The sequence below is a fragment of the Stegodyphus dumicola genome, chromosome 5, assembly GCF_044657685.1.
Source record: "Stegodyphus dumicola isolate Sdum_Otavi_A_Nest chromosome 5, ASM4465768v1".
Lineage (NCBI taxonomy): Eukaryota > Metazoa > Arthropoda > Arachnida > Araneae > Eresidae > Stegodyphus > Stegodyphus dumicola.
The window spans coordinates 143648023-143666568 of NC_140772.1; the positions used below are offsets into that span (position 1 = coordinate 143648023).

Below are 18546 nucleotides of genomic sequence, written 5' to 3' on the forward strand. Positions count from 1 at the left end.
AAAATGATGTTTTTACGTATTTTACGCATATAAAGTATTCGAAAGTTAATAAATAAATAAATAAATATATCGTTAAAAATAATGGATTAATTTTTTGTTGAAAACATTGTTTTTTAGGATGGCTGACAAATATAAATAAATACATTTACTAAGAGTATAAAATGCTAAAGTAAGGTTAAATTATTACTTTCATATAATAGAATAAAAACAGTGCTATAAAAACATTGTGCCAACATTTCATTGGATTAAAATATTACTTAAATTGAATATCGAATTAAAACATGTTTAAAAGAATTAAAATATTACTTAAATACATTAAAATAAGTTTTATAGGATTTAATTATTTAATATTAAAAACACATGTGGCAATAAATATATCTGGAATTTTTGAAAACATTGTATAAATTTTTTAATAAAAATTGAAGTATACAATTATAAAGTAAAAGAAAATTATGTACTTAGATTTTTTTAAAGTATTTTACCTGTTAATACCATACACACCCACAAAAAAAAAAAAAAAAAAAAAAAAAAAAAAAAAAAAAAAAAACTTCATCTGTGATCCACATCTCTTGCACTTCATTGAAAAAGAAATTAGCGAGGTTTCCTCCAAAAATTTCAAATATTTTTCCTCCGACGTTATTAACAATTTATAAATAAATCTTTGATTAGGAAAGACAGGTTGGCCAAAATAAGGTCTAAAAGGGCAATTTTTTTATTCCGATACCGATAATTCTTGGTAATTGCCAATAACAACATTCATCTTCAAATCGACATATCCATTCCATTTGAAATCCAAGGAATTCGAAGAGATGAATAATAAAATTTTAAAATGGCGCGGTAATGCACAAATATTCAGTAACCAATCAGGCAGCTGATACACCACGCATAAAATTAAAATTATTTAAATAATCATTCATAATAAAATAATTTTTAAAACAAATGCAAAATTAAATTGTATTTTAATATTTAACAGACATAAATAATGTTCAACATAAAATTATATAAAATATTATAAATAACAAAATGTTCATTTCAAATAAAAATGCAAAATTAAATTGGTTTATAATATTTAGAAACCAGAAACAATATTTAAAACACGGAATTTATGCATAATAAAACATATTTTTTAAATAAAATGATAAAGTATCAGTTACCATAAATAACTTATAACCAGCAATGGGTTTACCATAAGTCGTATTAATCGCCAAAAGAAAAGTTGCCAAAATCCGTGCAACCGTCTACCAAAGTAGCACCATATTTAATCCCCAAAGCATTACTATTATAACTATAATGGTTGTATTCTCCACTGTAGACATTAGAATCTGCCCAATATGGATTGAATTTTTTTTTTTTTTTTAAGATATTTTGCAGCTAAACGAAAGGAAGAAATCTTTTTAATATTTTAAAATAAGTTCAGGTATTTTATATTTATTTAGCAGCATACATAAGCAAAAATATATGCATTAAATTTTGTAATGGTATATCATCATATTGCAGAATTAGTTTGAGGAGTATGGCAGAGAAAATTCCCTGAAATTGAAAGTATTATTAACTAGTAATAAATAAATTTAGAAGTAAGACTCCACATTAAATGATACAAATAACATTAAAATATAGTTACTTAAAGATTAAACTTCCAACAGGCGCGTACGCGTAAAATTTACAACAAATTCAGTTTTTAATGCACATTTTTCGCATATTGAAGTTGAGACATCTGACTGTCATTTGCATTTCTCCTTTTTACCCTTTCCCGCATCATGGAATAAGATAACAGGAAATAACTGGGCATTTGTGCTACATGGCAGCTTTTTCGTAAAAGTTATGGCATGCGCATGTTTATGGATGAAAATTCGGACGATATTTTTTAAATTTGTGTTATTAATTGTCTTGTATTATTTTAATTTGAATACATTTGGCTCTGTAAATTTTATATCAGTTTTCATGGCAAAAAATATGTGCAATCAGCTGATTTTGCTCGCATTCTTCAAGAATTATCTGACGAAAAGGAAACCTTTGGATGGGAGAACAATAGCAATTTCTACTCCTTATTTTCTTTTATTTCTAATTTTTAGAAGTAAATAAAAATATTATAGTTTAATGTGCATTTTTGTAACCAGTAAGAAGTAAATTTCCTTGCAGAATTACGTAATGCTAAACTTACTTTTTTTCCTACCACAGTATTTTCCTTTTTTTATTTGTCTATACTTGCTTTTGATGAGTATTAAAATTAGGTTCGATTTTAAAATATAATTTTTAAATAATAAATTTAAAATGTTCTATAATGAAATACATCATTGCATTTCCATTTCACTAACATAAGAACTTAAACACATGCACATGCAAGTCTCTCAATGTCACTAGAAACTTGCTTGCCTTATGGGAGATTGCCATATGAAATTCCCGAACTTCGACTATGAGATTCCCCCCTCCGACTTTTTTCGGCAATTTTCGAATTCCCAGACTTTTCCTGATAGCATAGCAACACTGCTAGATTACATTCACAAAAAGTAATTATTGAACATTGTGAAGAGATTTTTGGAAGTTATCTGTATAATACACCAAAATTATAACTATTAAATAATAAACAAACCTGTAGCATTGTTTTCTTGAGCTTCAGTATCAGTTGTAGCTATGCGGACCCCTGATTTTGGAACAAATTCAGGTACCTGAATTTTTTTAACAATGACTGCAATGTAATTTCTATCTCTGTTGCTAGGTATGCCATACATGAAAGCTCTGAGGTTCGCAGCAGCAATTATATAATCCAAATGCAGAGGCTATCAATAGAATAATGAATATGAATTTATACTATGGATCAAGAATACATGCATTTTCAGATTTGAAAAAAATCTGTTTTTAAACTAATTTTGGTACAGAAGACTATTCAGAAGCTTGGAAAACGAAGAATGCTGAGTAAGTGAAAGTTCTGGATAGTTGATAATATAAAAAGTGCAATTTATAATAGAAAAAGCAAAATGAACATAAGATGAAACCCCTCATCAAAATTATAAAAAGTCATTAATGGTTATAAAAGCCTACATTTAAAATTACGCAATATTTGGGAAAGAAATTTACGTTTTTATGCAAGAATTGGAATAACAGATTAAACAATTCTTTTCATAATTTCCTCTACAATTTTATATCGCAAATAATAAATAAATAATAAAAAAAAAAAGATAATGGCTTGTACACTCAACAATGTAACTAACCAATTTCATTATTTACTCTCCACATTTTTACAATCCAGTGCAAACATTTTGTCAATTATTGGAGAAATAAAATTGGTTCCGTTTCACACACCATTTTCCTCAGACCCAGTAAAATCCATAGTTTTTTTTTCGGTATTTTTCCACAGCAGTTTTACAGAAAATTGATAGAAATTGCAGTCTATGCCGTTTTAAGGTTTAGCAATTTTTTCACTTAAAAATTTTAGGGAAAATGTGAAAAAAATTCTGATATCAGATATCTGCCAGGGTTCGTACACATTTCTGCACACACAAATTAAGTACTTTTAAGGACCATTAATGAAAAAAATTAAGGACATATGAGCAAATGGGAAATTAATAAATTCAATTAAAAATATTATTCTATGCCTGAATTTCACTTTTGCAATACCATCCTAAAAATAAAATAGATCCTTAAGTAGTATGTATTATTACTAAACATGAATTAACGTAATCATTAATAAGTTTGAGAATAAAATAAACTTCATGCAGTTTATCAAGTAGCATTAAATATTTTACAATTCATAATAGGTTGGACATATTTGAAAGAAGATAAGTGACATTTACGTTTTACTAATAAAAGTTAGCTTTATGTTGATTTTTTTATGTCTCATTTTGTCACATACTTGGTCAGTCTAGAGCAAAGGTTCTCAATCGGTGGTACGCAAGAAAAAAATCTGATGTGTAAACCACATGACTTCCTTGTACGGAATATTAAATTATATGCATTTTTTCTTGCATTTCATTTAACTTATTAGATTGAATTAAACCTACTTTCGCCGACACCGCATAAACCACAATAGAATAAATGCACTTTATAATTCACTTTGTTTACCATAGCGACACTCTGGCGCTAGGTTTACTTAACAGTATTATATTTCGCTCATATTATAACTCAGAATGCACAAAATTTATATCATTTAAAGAATTATCTAATCGTTGCCACATGTTCTATTCAAATACTATAACAAAGCTAGAACGATGTATAAAATAAATTAAGCAAACAAAACGAAAAAGTTTTTCACATACGATTGAGTATTTCTCATTCAATTAATTCAGTTTTCACTTCGCGACAAGGCAAAAATACATAAAAACTTAAAATATCAGTATTAGAAATTACGAAGTAAATCTTAAATACTTATTTTCTCGAAAAAATTCCAGAAAGCATTAAGCATGATTTAATTCGCAATAATAAATGAAGGCGTTATTTTTGTGTTGCGAAGCTTAGTGTCTCTATATTGGCAACAAATCTACAATTCTGCTGTTTCAAATGTAAACAAATATGTCCGCCATGTTATTTAAAACTTAACCGCACTTAAACAGCTTTTAAATTGTTGATAATTGTACAAATATTGCTTCCAGAATTACAAAAGGCATAAAAACTTTAACTGGAAGATAAAAACAATATAATTCAATCATTTTTAAAGCAAAAAATGTACAATTTACAAACACATAAGAGTAAAGAAACTGAGATCACTGAGCCAGGTAACAGAGTGGATATATTTATAAACGTTTGGCGCAGCCGATTGAAACCAAAGTACGAGGTGCACATCTACATGTTATAGTAGTCTTATATACAAAATTTCAACGTTTTGAGGCTACTCGTTTTTGAGTTATGCAAGAGACATACGTACGTACATACGTTCGTACAGACGCCATGAAAAATTCTCTTCAGAATTAATTTTAAAGCAGTTTTTTAGTTTTTTTGGAGGAAAAGAGTCTTTTATTCTGTCCTTACGTATAGATATTACGCAAAAACATTGTTAAATTGCATTCGAAAGCGGTCAAACAGAGTTCGTAGCCACATTTGAGTTAAAAAAATAAGCACCTATAAGCACTTTTCAAGCACATTTTAAGAAAAAAAAAAGCACCTGTCTAATTACATTATACACAACTGCATAACCTTAAAAGAAAAATTAGACTTGCAATTTAAAATATGAGAAATGCAATATTTATTAAGAGAATGAGCATTGCCTTAACCATGGAAAACAATTAACTTTTTTTTTTTTTTAAATTTTAAATGACAGTTCAATTTACAGAATTAGTTTAGAATGAGAGAAAAAAAAAACTATGCAGAACTAAACTATATTACAAGATTTAATGATGAAATTTCAGTTCAAAATATAGAAAATAAATAATAATAAGCCACATTAACATTTAAATAATTTAACTTAAAATTCTGAACATTTTCTAAATTTTCATTGCATAACAGTTTTCTCTTAACATATATTCCAAGCAAAGTAATTTAAGTAAAAAAGAGGAACATTTCTGAAATCAGGAGACGGGAAATTGCTTCATACAGTCATTCTTTAACAGTAAAAGCTTAACTAACCCGCATACTTGGAAATTGCCGAATATCCCGTATAGTCGAGCGTAACTGGAAAAAAAGGAAGGGGGGGAGAGATTGAAGCCGTTGTTTAGATTTCTCGGCTAAATAAATTATTTTGACATTTTGATATGTGCATCATATAAAAATAGACCAACGGAACTGAGAAATATTCTGCTTAGAAAGAACAGTAAAACTCTTTTTTAAGTGTTCATAAATAAATCTCAGACTGAACATCAAAATTAATTATCTCTGCAAAATACCGCAAACAATATTGCGCAATATGTGCGGCGTAATTCTTCCATACTTGATATTATGCAATCGGAATCAACAGCTGCCGGTATTTGGAGAATACAGAACTAAATAAAGGAAAAGAAAGAGACTTACTAATCTGGGGTGTTTTTGATTCTAATTTTGAACAGACTGACTTAAATTTCCGGAATAGAATCATTCTTCGCTTGGGATAGGTAGACCGCAAAAACTTTTAGTCCTATTCAATCCAGATTGGACGGTGACCCCCCCCCAAAAAAGCGAAAGGGGAGAACCTTTCAGCCTCCGTACTTAATGTATTGGCGTAAAAAAAAAAGTTCGATTATTTTATTTTTTTTTATTATTATTATTATTTAAGCCATTCCGAATATTATTCCTTAGAAAGCTAATCTGTGTACAAATACACCCATTTTTAGAAGTTTATCTACACTTCAGCAGCTACTGCAACTATATTATTATAAATGTTCATACATATGCTCATAATATAAGCATAATGATCACAATAAACACGAATATGAACTGACCATGCGGAACGAGAATGCAAATTATTAAAATCTTGATAGAAATTCAAACGGGTGTAGTATTTGGGTGGGAGGAAGAGAATACTGAATGCACTGGATTTTTTTACAGTTTTCGCAATTCTTTGACCAATAGTGCACCTGTCTGTACTCTCGCACACACCATAGGTTACGTTAAATGCAGAGAAAGGGGGAAAAGCTATTTCCGGGAGTATGATTCAACATCTGACGTTCCATATAAGGGAGAAAAGTTGTTTATTTAGTTTCGATTTGGTATGGGGGAAAAATGCGCATTCATTAAAAAAAGCACTAGAAGCAAAAAATAAGCACTAAAAACAAAAAAATAAGGGCTTTAAAGAAAATGTAAGCACCTATAATGGCTTTCATATTTTATTTTCAAATATAAGGACTTATAAGACTTGTAAGGACCGCTACGAACCCTGGGTCAAAGTGGATATTTTCGTCGAAATATGCTGCCTGAAGCTTTTCGGGATTACAATACTTCCTTTTTACTTCGTACAAGAAAGTAAAAATAGGTGGTACACAAAGAAGCAAAGTATTTTTAACTATTTATTTCAAAAATTAAAACCCCAACATCCTGATTGAGTTTTCTCTCTAACACTTGTAAATTTATGCGATCTGAGCTTTGTTCAAGAATGGTGGTGGTACTAAATATTTTCAATTTTTGTTTAGAATGCACAGGTTAGTCAAAAGGTTGAGAATTGCTGGTCTAGAGATTTTATGTCAACTGGAATAGATTAAAATGAGAAGTAAGATCATAATCAGCATGATTCATAACAAGAGACTGAATGTTGTCACCCCTGCTGCTTGTCTAAAGAGACCTGTTGATTCAAACAAACCTGAAAGGCCTGATGTAGGCATGGTTGGCAAGTGCAGAAAGTTTGTCAGGCTCTGTTTGATGCAGTTAGTGTCATAGCTTTGTGCAGAGTTCCAGGAGGTTGTAACCCAGTTAATATACATTCAGGTTCAAATAAGCCATTAAAGCACCACAGGTGATAAGTTGTTTCGTATTATTTTAAGTCTCACTAGATCGAAAGAATAAGTTTACTTACTTTAGAATAATTTCTACATTTTTGTGTTTTATCTTGTGCACAGTGAGTATTAATGAAAGACAATAACTCACTTTAATATGTAGAGATAATTAAGAGTAGGCAGTTAGTTATAAATAATTAAATTAGGTAAATAGGTAACCTTAGTCATCATGGCTTAACATGGGCACTATTAAATTTTATTTTTTAACAATATTTGTTAACCTTTTCGTCGTCCGTAACGCATTTAGCGCGTTCAAGTGAAACTTCCACAGGGTGGCTGTAATGTGCTACAAGCATTCTTCTACATTTTAAAATTTTTAAACATTTAAAACACTTTCTAAATGTTTACTTGTTTGAGTTTTTATTTTTGTTCGTTCTAATACCTCCTAGAGGGCAGCACTAATCAAGCATTCTATTTCTAATTTAATTTGCCCTGTGTTTTATGAATATTTGCGCCATTTTACATAAGATACAAGACAGCAAGAGATGGCTTCGTCTACTCAGCAGAAAAAGAGAACAAATGAGGTTGTGAATGGGAAAGACAAGAAGGACATATGTTTGATGAGTACAGTCCATAATAACTCGATGATTGATGTTGGAACAAGGAAAAGAACAGTAAAAAAAAACCAATAATTGTAAAATCTTACAACAACAAAACGGGAGGAGTTGACCACATGGAACAGATGTTATCAAACTATCCTGCTGTTAGAAATAAGCAGAGATATTTTTTCCATTATGCTTTATTTCCTTATAATTTTACTTAATATTCATTGACATTCATCCACTACGAAAGTTATGATGTACAGAGAAAACAACATTAGACACTCTAAAAAACACGGCCACTGGAGAGAAATTTTCGTGGACAGGAGAGGATGGCAAAAGGGTTAAAAAGCCCTATTAAAATTTAAAAAAATTTCAGTTTAAAACACATGTAATTTACACACTGATTCTTAAACAATATTAGAATAATTACACATTAAAAACTACAAAACATTTATGTTTTGTATCAACAACACTCAACAAAATATTTATCTGTCATTTTAATTTGAAGCCTTCTCAAACATTTTGGCTAGTTTATATAGATTTCCTTCTCTTTAAGTATTTTTTCTAACAATAATTAGAGATTTGTCTCAATATGCAAACCAACGCTTTCGCTAGTTTCTGCGTGCTTTATCTCCTAACTTGTCAACCACTCCACAATGTACGTATGGGGGTTTACTTGATCTGGTAAAAGTTAAATAGTCAAAAATCCCCGATAGACATGAGGCATATTATTGCAATGTCTGAAAGTAACTACAATATCAGACAAAGGTTTAAATAAACCTCATATTTAAAAAGAACTTAGAACAAACGTAAAGGCATGTTCTGATGCTAACAAAGTCAATTACATCTCAGGGTGATGTAATTAAACGACAGTCAAATTCAAACTAAAAATGTGGACTAGTGGTCAAAGATTATACAATTTAATTTTGCTCAGTAACTATCATATGAAGAAACAGAAATGGAAAATTATAGTAAAGGCTGAAATCATAAACAATTGGGTAATTTACATATTAATAACTGCACATATCTTTGAAAAATAATTTTCTTTATGTATTCAGTTTCTTTCTTCAGCATGTTTCCTTTTGATTGTAGAATTTTTGGATTTAATCAAGGATTTCTGTTTTTCTAAAAAACACTAAATGCATTTAGAATGTATAGAAAAAGTGACTAATTTCATTAATATGAAATTCAGAAGAAATATGATTACAGAGCTGGTGTGGCAGAATTTTTAGAATTTAGTAACACACCAAACAACAAAACCTAGAAATGGCAAAACTTCTAGAATTTAGAGCAGGCATTGGAAGCAAAATTTAGAAAGGCACTATGCAGTCGAATTTAGGATCCACAGAGATTGCATCAAATGGGAAAAAGTGTATGATGCATTAAAACATATTAGATGGATCTTTTAAATAGTAAGTTTTCAATTTCTTTATTAATAAAAAATCTCTTTCTATAATATGCCTGCACAAGTGATACGATTAGAAGCATTTTTGATATTTTCCATGCTGTGCCTAGTGAAAAGTAGAGAAAATAGGGGGAAGATAAACATGTTAAGAAAAAGATTCTAGTATCAGGAATAAAAAGACTCAAATATTATTCATGTCTTCATTGTTCTTCCACACGTTCTCCAAACAGTAAGAAATTTATCGCAAACATTCTGTAAAATACATCCATTACGCGTTGATACCGTGGAGATTTTTTTTCATTTTGTCATATACTTCTCAAATCTTCTAGAATAGTGAGTCTATAAATCTTGCCTTCAAATCCTTCTAAATTTTCCAAGCTGCAGTGTCAAAAATACTAAAGAAAAATTATCCCTACCAATTCTGTAATAGCAAAAAGGCAGAAAGATTTTGGGGGGAGAAAGCAGGGGAAAAAGTGTAAAATTAATTTTATAGAGAAAACTGACTCATATTCTGAGAATTACATGGGAAAAACACTTACAATGAAAAAAATTAAATATTTTTTAATTAATTACATAGCTAATTTTGCTTTTGCTTAGAGCCATTTCGTAAATTATGCTTTATAGCATTATACCTTATTTTTCAGATTCAAAATACTGTATAATAAGTTGCCTTAATGAAACTTTATAATATGACAGCAAAAAATAAAAATATTTTATTTTAATGTTATTTTTTAAATGTAATTCCAATATATTACCATTATTTTAATGAAATTTATCAATGTTATGAAGTTTAAAAAAATCATCAAAAAATTCTCATATTTCGAAATTAAAAATTTTCTATAGAAAATGATCTAAAAACCGCCAAAAAGTTGACAAGTCGCCAAATTTAGAACCGTTCAATAAAAGAATTCACACCCCAAAAGCGAAAATTGTTTAAGAGCTCTTTATTAGGAAAATTAATTTTGAAATGCTCTATGTTTCACTTCTTGCTTAGAAACTAGAGTATCCCATGATTTATATTAGAAATAGAAACAAATTATACCCCATATATACATCAGTGAATCGCCAAAATTATTCCTCCAAAATGCTATTTCACACTCAAAATGGCAGTCATAAAAACAGACAGAAATTTCAGATGATTAAATTTAAGGACGTTCTACTGATTTTGGCCAAAATTAAGGACCAAAAATCGATTCCAGAAAATTTAAGGTCTTTTAAGGACTGTACGAACCCCGAGCTTGTATATCCACTTTTCATATTTTTGGATCAGCGTTGCCACTCAAACAGGAGAAAGAAATTCCCTGACTTTTCCAGCAGGGCTGCCACTCAAAGATGAGAATGAAATTCCCTGACTTTTCCAGGTTTTCCAGATATGTTTCGAGAAAATGCCAGTCTATCCGCGTAATGTACGTTGGCTGTGCTAAGAGGTAAATTAATTATGGTATTACTTGTACTGAGTAGCAAATTCACTTAATTATTCAATAAATCCCAGAGGACATTTATTCTTAATTATTCTTGGTACACTTTGTTTGATAATTTTGTTTACTTTTCCACTTAAAAACTTAATAAAATTTAAGATATATACATTGGATAACCAACTGTACGTTTTATTTAATTATTACTCATGATCATCCCCAGTTCAACACGAGGCTAATCTGGTTCTTATAAATCACAACGCAATGCTAAAAGTTAGGTTAGATTTTAGGTAAATTTAATTTGTGTGAGGTGTATTCTTAAAAGGCACCTTAACACTTGAAAACACAAATATAATTATAATAGGAGTTGTTTTCTCCACTGAAGATTGAGATTAGAATCTTCCCAATCTGGAATAAAATAAGGCCTTTTTTGCAGACATTCCCCGCAACTAAACGAAAGAAAGAAATCTATTTAATGATATTTTTTAATAAATTGAGGTATTTTATATTTATTTCGCAACATACATAAGGAAAAAATATATGCATTAAATTTCATGATGGTATGTCACCATACAATTTCCTGAAATTTGGAAATATTATTTACTAATAATAAATTTAGAGGGAAGAAGCAACATTAAATGATACGAATAACATAAAAATAAAGATAATTACTTAAAAATTGAATTAGAATAATCAACGATATTTTAGGGAATATAGTTATATTACATGGTTAGCCTAGATGACTGATTACTATTTTTTTTTATTTTACTGCAAAATGACAAGGTATTTATTTTAAAAAGATTTTGCAGTAAAATTCTAGTATACGGTAAAGCCTTGGCACGATTTTGAAAATTGTCGCCAAGACCAAAATGACCCGTTTACTGCTCATCATCATGCAAAATCCCATTGTACCATACATGGAGATTATTCTAACCAAAGAACGTCTATGTAAAGAAGAAAAGGTTCCATACACGTAGAATGCTATTACACCACTAGAATGCGGAGGGAAAATTGGCCAAGAGATTTAACGGGAGAACCTAGCGGCCAGAATTTCCCTCTCTGCTATGTGTACAGGAAATTGAGAAACACGTGTTAAGAAGAAACGTCCTTTGACAAAAAAGAAAACTAAGAAAATCTGTTTTTAAATAGTTGCGAAAAATCCAAGAAGAAACGTTCATCAAAGAAAGTTTCTTCTTGAATTTTTCGCAATAATTTTAAAAACAGATTTTTGTATTTCCCCCCCCCCTCCTTAAAATGACTAATCCATGAATTAATTTACTTGCACCAAAAACTATTTTCTTTTCCTTTAGAGTTTAACCACTTGCACTACGACTAAACTTCACGGTTGCGGTGCTGTGCACTACAATATAACAAGCAGTAAAGTGTCTCATTTACACCGCTCTGCGTCTGCGAGTGCAATAACTCCAGAAATAAACAACCTCGTTGTTAGGCAACGTATGCTCCACGTTATTTTCATTTCTGCTATAAATGCCTATCGACGTGTCGTGTTCACGTAGCTCGCGGTTTGAGACAAAAGCATCTCGACATGCATGGCACGTCTTTTTAGTGCAAGTGGTTAAAGAAATTTTAAATGATATTCATTTTATGAACTCTTGATAACATGACCTTCGAACTTCGACACCGGTTTCGAGCTTTGGCGACAGATACATCGCGCGTGCGCAGCTGTTTCCCTCTATGATGGAACGGAGCCACGTCTGTTGCAGAGAGGTTTTCCTTCTTTACAATACACATTCTTTGATTCTAACCTCCATGGTACCATATACTTGGATTAAACCCATTTTGTTTTATACGAGAACAGGTAGTTTCGTTAGTTCATGCACTGCACATGCAATTCTCGAGGTTACTGGAAACCAAAAAGTTGCGGGAAACTTGCTGTGCCTTTCTAAAAGATAATCAAATTGGAGCTGCGAAAATTGGCTCTATGCCAGCTGCCCGAATGACACTCGCGTGATACACAATTCGCCAAAACAGTTATCTTTTCCGACGTTAGTGCAAAACTAGCTTTTTTGGCAGGATTGTTGTATGGTTTGGTTTAGTTTATTAGATTACGACAAAGCATTTGAGGGCTATCTGCCTTAAGGGAGGGATGCCTTCGTGGAGGACTTTCTAAAGGAAACTGGCTCGTATACACGTTACACATGGGGAAAACCACGAAAATGCCATGCAGCCAGCCCGTTCGCGGGATTCGAAACTTGGACCGAACTACCAGTGTTCGGCGATGTTACCGCTAGGCGGGATTGTTGTATGAAATTCCCTAATTTTTCCCTGAATTTTTTGGTAAATTTCCGAATTCCCTGACTTTTTCCGATTCTTCCGGTTTTCCAGGTAGCGTGGCAACCCTGTTGGATGTTCAGTATAGCATTATAACAAAAAGTACACATGAAATTGGATGGGACCAAAAAGGTTCATTCATTATATAGGAATATCAACTGCATATAGGAAAAGCAGCATTGAATGAATATCAACTAATCAAATTTTGAAAGAATTGTTATTTTGTGAATGAATTTCAATTTATATTTACACATTTTACTTTTATTATTTGATCAGATACCCTGCCTTACAAGCCAAGATTACAAGGCAATGGTAGCACTGATGTGCTTAATTACAGTTAAGGCACAATTATCTGGCAATTGAACTAACTGGAAAGCTCAAGTAAAATGGAATATTTTTGAATTTTTCAAAATTTGTCAAAATGAAAGAACTGACTGCTATTTTAAAGTAATCAAACAGACAGCTCAATACTGTTAAATGTTGTTAATACTTCACCTTTGTCTTCATTTCTTAGCTACAAGTTTTTTGATCAAGGGAACATTACCATTGGTAGTTTCTAAATGTACTTTTTGACCATTTGAAAACTACCAGTGAAAGACCAGACAAATCTGAACTTGTCTTTTGGTATGTAAATGCACGTGTACGGTAAAACTAATCTTAATTTACAAAATATTTGATAAATAATTACTATCAACTGATAAAATAAACAAAAAATATTTATCTTGAATTGAAATTTATCACAGGTTTTATTTTGCATAATTTATCTCTATTGTTAGTCAAACTTATTTGCAGAAATCTGTTGAATGGCAGAGCTTTTCTGAATATTGGAGTTTCTACTAATTGGATGGAGTGAACCAATCTTTAATCACAAAATATCAATTGTAAACAGAAAAAATGTTATTCTGCAACACGACAATGCAAGACCGCACTAGAAAAATATAATGAACCGGGGTGGGAGGTACTGCCATACTCGGCCGATATCCCAGCATTGGATTTCCATTTAGTCGGATCCCTACAACATTTTTTTAGTGGTAAAAAATTTGGATGATGTCCAAAATGCCATCTCGAGATATTTTACTCAAAACCAATTGCTTTTTATTGGTCTGGGATTGAAATCTGCATACAAGATGGCAAAAGGTTGATAACGAGGGTGATTATATTATTGATTAAAAATAAAAACTTACAAATTTATTCATTTGAATTTAATGTAAGAAAGCGACATTACTTTCCAGTCTTCCTATTATAACCTCTTAGACCAAAAATTTGAAATGTTAGTTTGTCAAACTTCAACCGTTATTACACATAACGCAAAATAAAAATATATTTTCAATTCATCAGAGTCAACAGGAAATGAAGTCTTGTCTCTTTTTTTTTTTTTTTTTGTCTTATTGTTTGCTAGGGTTTGCGAATCTTTTTATCTCTACGACAATGTTTTCACAAAATATATGATCAAATATTACATTCCAAATGTCGAATTCTTTCTTGTTTTCACTGACTGAAAGTTGACAATTTTATTCTAGAGGTCTAAATGTAATTTCAGATTTTTGGTTCATCAATGTTTCACTTCCAAATCCATAACTGATGACTTCTGTAGCTTTTGTCACTATCATCTTCACTAACCAGCCAATTACAATGTTCTTGTGCAGGATCACTTGTGTCACTATTTAAAATATCTATCAAATTATTCATTACAATGTCAGCAGAACTTTCACTACCCTCATCACAGCTCAAAATTCTTTTTGAAGACATTTTAAATGGTATCTGATATTTAAAAAAATATATATATCTGCACATCTAAATGCAGTTGGGAAAATCGGTGAGTATTTGTTGTATGTAGCCCAAATGATGAACTATGTCTCTCGTGCATCATCTTAAGAGGTTAACTTGCATAGAAACTGCACTACAAGCATTTTCCAATGTGAAAAATCCATTTTAAACTTTTTCAGGTAGTAATTTCTGCCATGATTTTTTTTTGACACCTAAATATAATCCCTTTCACTCCCATAACAAAAAAGTTCTAAATTCCAAATACAGAACTTTATTTCCTTCTTCTGCAGCAAACAATTTCTCATATTAGAATTCTCACTTTTCCTCATTCATATTCTCATTTTAAAAAAGTTGCTTTATATTTATTAAACCTTGAAATGTCAGGAAAATGAACACATATTTAAGCACCAGACTTAACAAATACATGGAACATTCAACATGAAAGTAATAGATTTTCTATTCAGGCAACAGCACTTCTGCCCCATAAAAAAATATAAAAATTTCAAATTATTTCTACATCAAAGTTATGTTTTGAATGCCATTTAATCTTTGATTTAATACATATTTTTTTAATAATATTTTTTATAAAAATATCTTTTGCTCTTTTTCCCAACAATTCTGAACTACTACTGTGCATTTATCAACCATACACCTTGACAAATAATGCAAGATTAATATATAAATACAAGCAAACAGTCAATTTTTTAATGCACTGCCATTTGACGTGATCATTCGAGCAATGGAATTTTAGATGAGAACAGCTGAACTAAATTACCAACAATAACTCTGCCATAGTCACATGCCTAAAATTAAAAAACAAAATACTAATACTGTAAATCACAATCTAAAACACCTACAATAAAACGATTGTGTATGGGAAAGTCATTGAATAAAACAGACAATATTTCATGAATTTTGCATAAAAGCAGAAATTATGATAAATTATGAATTTAACATACTGAGAAATGAAGTACAATTTCTTGTGTAATTAGTTAACTTTTTCTTGATTAAATCTATAAGGCTTAAAAAATTATGTATTTTCAATAAACAATGTAGGATAATAAAAATTTTTATCTGCACAATATAGCTACCAAACAACTGTTTTTCTCTCATTCGTGCAATTCATAAGCTGACAAATTTAAGTTCATGAAGGCTAAGATGCTTTAAAATGGTAACACACAGCACTCGTCAAATGTATTCTAGATTATACTATGTTAAAATACAGCTGTGTGATATACAGACTAAAAATCCAGCTATTTTTTCAGGCTGGCTGAACAAATAAACAACAGTGAAGAGAACCAATATATTTTAAAAAGCAGCAATTGAACAGACATTTTTTAAATAATGAAAACTCACATTATTAACATCAAATTTTAGGGGCTTCGGGCACCGTTTAGGGCCTGACCAGAATGGAGCACCAGAACTGGTAACCTGAAATGCAGATTAATTTTTCCTTAAATTTATTAATACATTGATTACTTATATTATAAATATAAACACTTCCACACAAATTACACAGAGAAAGTGACATCTATTTTACCCATAACACCCATACAGACAACAACCATTTACAAGGTTGACGGACACACACACCTCATATGATAATCACTTTACCTGATCTGGAGGGAAATTGTAAAGAAGTTGGCTGATTTGATTATGGTACTGTTCTTCCCAATGCAAACGAGCCCAAGTAACACAGTGTTCAAACAATTCAGGCCGGTCATCTACAATAACTCTTTTAACAGTCTCCAATACTTCCAGCTATATAAGCAGTGTGAAAAGAATGCAGTGTGAAAGAAAGAAAAAATTTATGATTTTCTTTTTTAAATACAGTTTTATGAATAAATAGGAATGCTTACCGGCTGATTACCAGCAAGTTTCAGAGTTCTATCCATGAACGTAGGGTCTCTAAAAAAAAAGATTTATTATATTATTAAAAAATAAACTTAATTCAAAATTACATACAAATTCTTGAAGTTACACAATTAAAATTCAAAATTCTTTATGAATGATACATACGTGAGGTACAAATAAGCATTTTCAGCTGCTTGCTTGAAAAGTCCTTCAAATTCATCCCTTGCCCACTAACAGAAAAAAAAAAAAAATATTTACTTCTACAATCCAATACATATTTTTTGCAAAATCTTCTAAGAAATCTAATCTTCTGATTCTAAATATTAGAATAAAAATTTAATTTTTCAAAAATGAGGTACAGGTCACTCCTCAGAGTCATTAGGTTTATTTTCAGAAGAAATACGAAAAATCAACAATGCCCTCACCAGGATGAAAGATCCAGACCTACTGAGTGCTAGCAAGACATGTTTTATAATTACACTGGAAAAAAAAATTGGAGTTTTTTAGTTAAAATTTCCTAAGATATATGTGAATTTACATTTTAGAGCATTTTGAAATTCGGTGTATAAGCGAAAATAAAGAAAATTTGGTTTACACACTTTGTTAAAATTACTTGAAAGTATGAACGATGACTTTTTTCCGATCGTGGACAATGAAAAAAGGGAAAGAAAATAGGTTGCTATAAATTAAGAAATTCACCAAGTGGCGCAAACTGAGAAAAAAAAAGAGGCAACATAAATTTTTTAATTTCTAAATTACAAAATTTAATATCTAGGCATAATTTGAGTTGTAGAATTCAAATATTGGGAAAAAAATTGGTGCTTCATTTCAGAAAAGTTGAATTGTCAAAATACCTATGTTAGAACAATATATATAAATATATGTAGCCTAAATCGCACTTTCGAGACATGGAAAACGCAAGGTGAATTATGTCAACCGGCCTAGTAGAACGGGATAAATAGAACTGTCCCCCCCTTTTTTTGTGCAGCATATATTAAGAATATGTTTTTAAACCAAGAAAATATTTATTCGATATATTTTTAGGAACTTAAAAATTTCAGGGTATATCCCGTTGCCCTTGGAGGGTTAATACATTCTTAAACTCACTTTATCATAAATAAAACCCCGATTTATAACACTATTATCAAAGAAAACAAGAATAAAATAAATCCCCAACTTATTTCATTCAACTTATGGTGAAACCACTTATATCTGATAATGCAAGAATGAAATTATCAAAATTTAGGTAATACTGCACACAGCATCATGGCTGGCAATAACTACTGCTCACATGGCCTGGCAGACTGAAATAGATTTATAATGGACAGCAGTGTTGGAACTTTACTGAAGCCTCATTGACGGCAGTGTTGGACATTGCAGTCAATGACGCTTCAGTAAAGTTTATGTTCCAGGAACATGTAAATATGGAACAGGTCAGTTGAAAAAATACCTGGTGAACTAATTGTTAATAATCTGCATGTTCTACTTCGGTCTATATTTAGTGTAAATTTCAGATGCACAGAAATGTTCCTTCAAAGACTTATATTACTCACTAATAGCCAACAGAATATTTCTAACAAAACAAATCCATAAAATTATTCCAATCAAACCTTAAAAAATATTTACATAAAATGTTTTTCTCATACCTGCAAAGTATGTTCAATAGCATTTGGGAAGTTTTTCAAAGTGCATATAGGAATAGATTTCTCAGGTGGATCTTGAGAAGAAGCATATGATTCTGTAAGAAATGGTATCACAACCTAGAAAATAATGATTACATATGGATAAACCCAATGTTAGTGTCAGATCTTAACATATATTCCCAAAGGATATTTTATTGAATAACACTATATTAATTTTTAAAGGCAGATTAGATGTTA

At 30.5% G+C, this 18546-nt stretch overlaps 1 protein-coding gene across 3 annotated transcripts in view; it reads right to left on the reverse strand.

Moving 5' to 3' along the window:
* The window catches only part of Uba1 (ubiquitin-like activating enzyme 1), a 123084-nt gene that overhangs the window by 14841 nt on the left and 89697 nt on the right, over positions 1-18546 (reverse strand). For all 3 annotated transcript variants that reach the window (XM_085817143.1, XM_085817145.1, XM_085817144.1), the window contains exons 16-21: positions 18313-18426; positions 16832-16896; positions 16672-16720; positions 16427-16573; positions 16169-16243; positions 2591-2777 (exon numbers count right to left, since the gene is read on the reverse strand). In XM_085817143.1, the coding sequence (XP_085673269.1) occupies positions 2591-2777; positions 16169-16243; positions 16427-16573; positions 16672-16720; positions 16832-16896; positions 18313-18426 (637 nt within the window). The remainder of the gene's footprint in view (positions 1-2590; positions 2778-16168; positions 16244-16426; positions 16574-16671; positions 16721-16831; positions 16897-18312; positions 18427-18546) is intronic.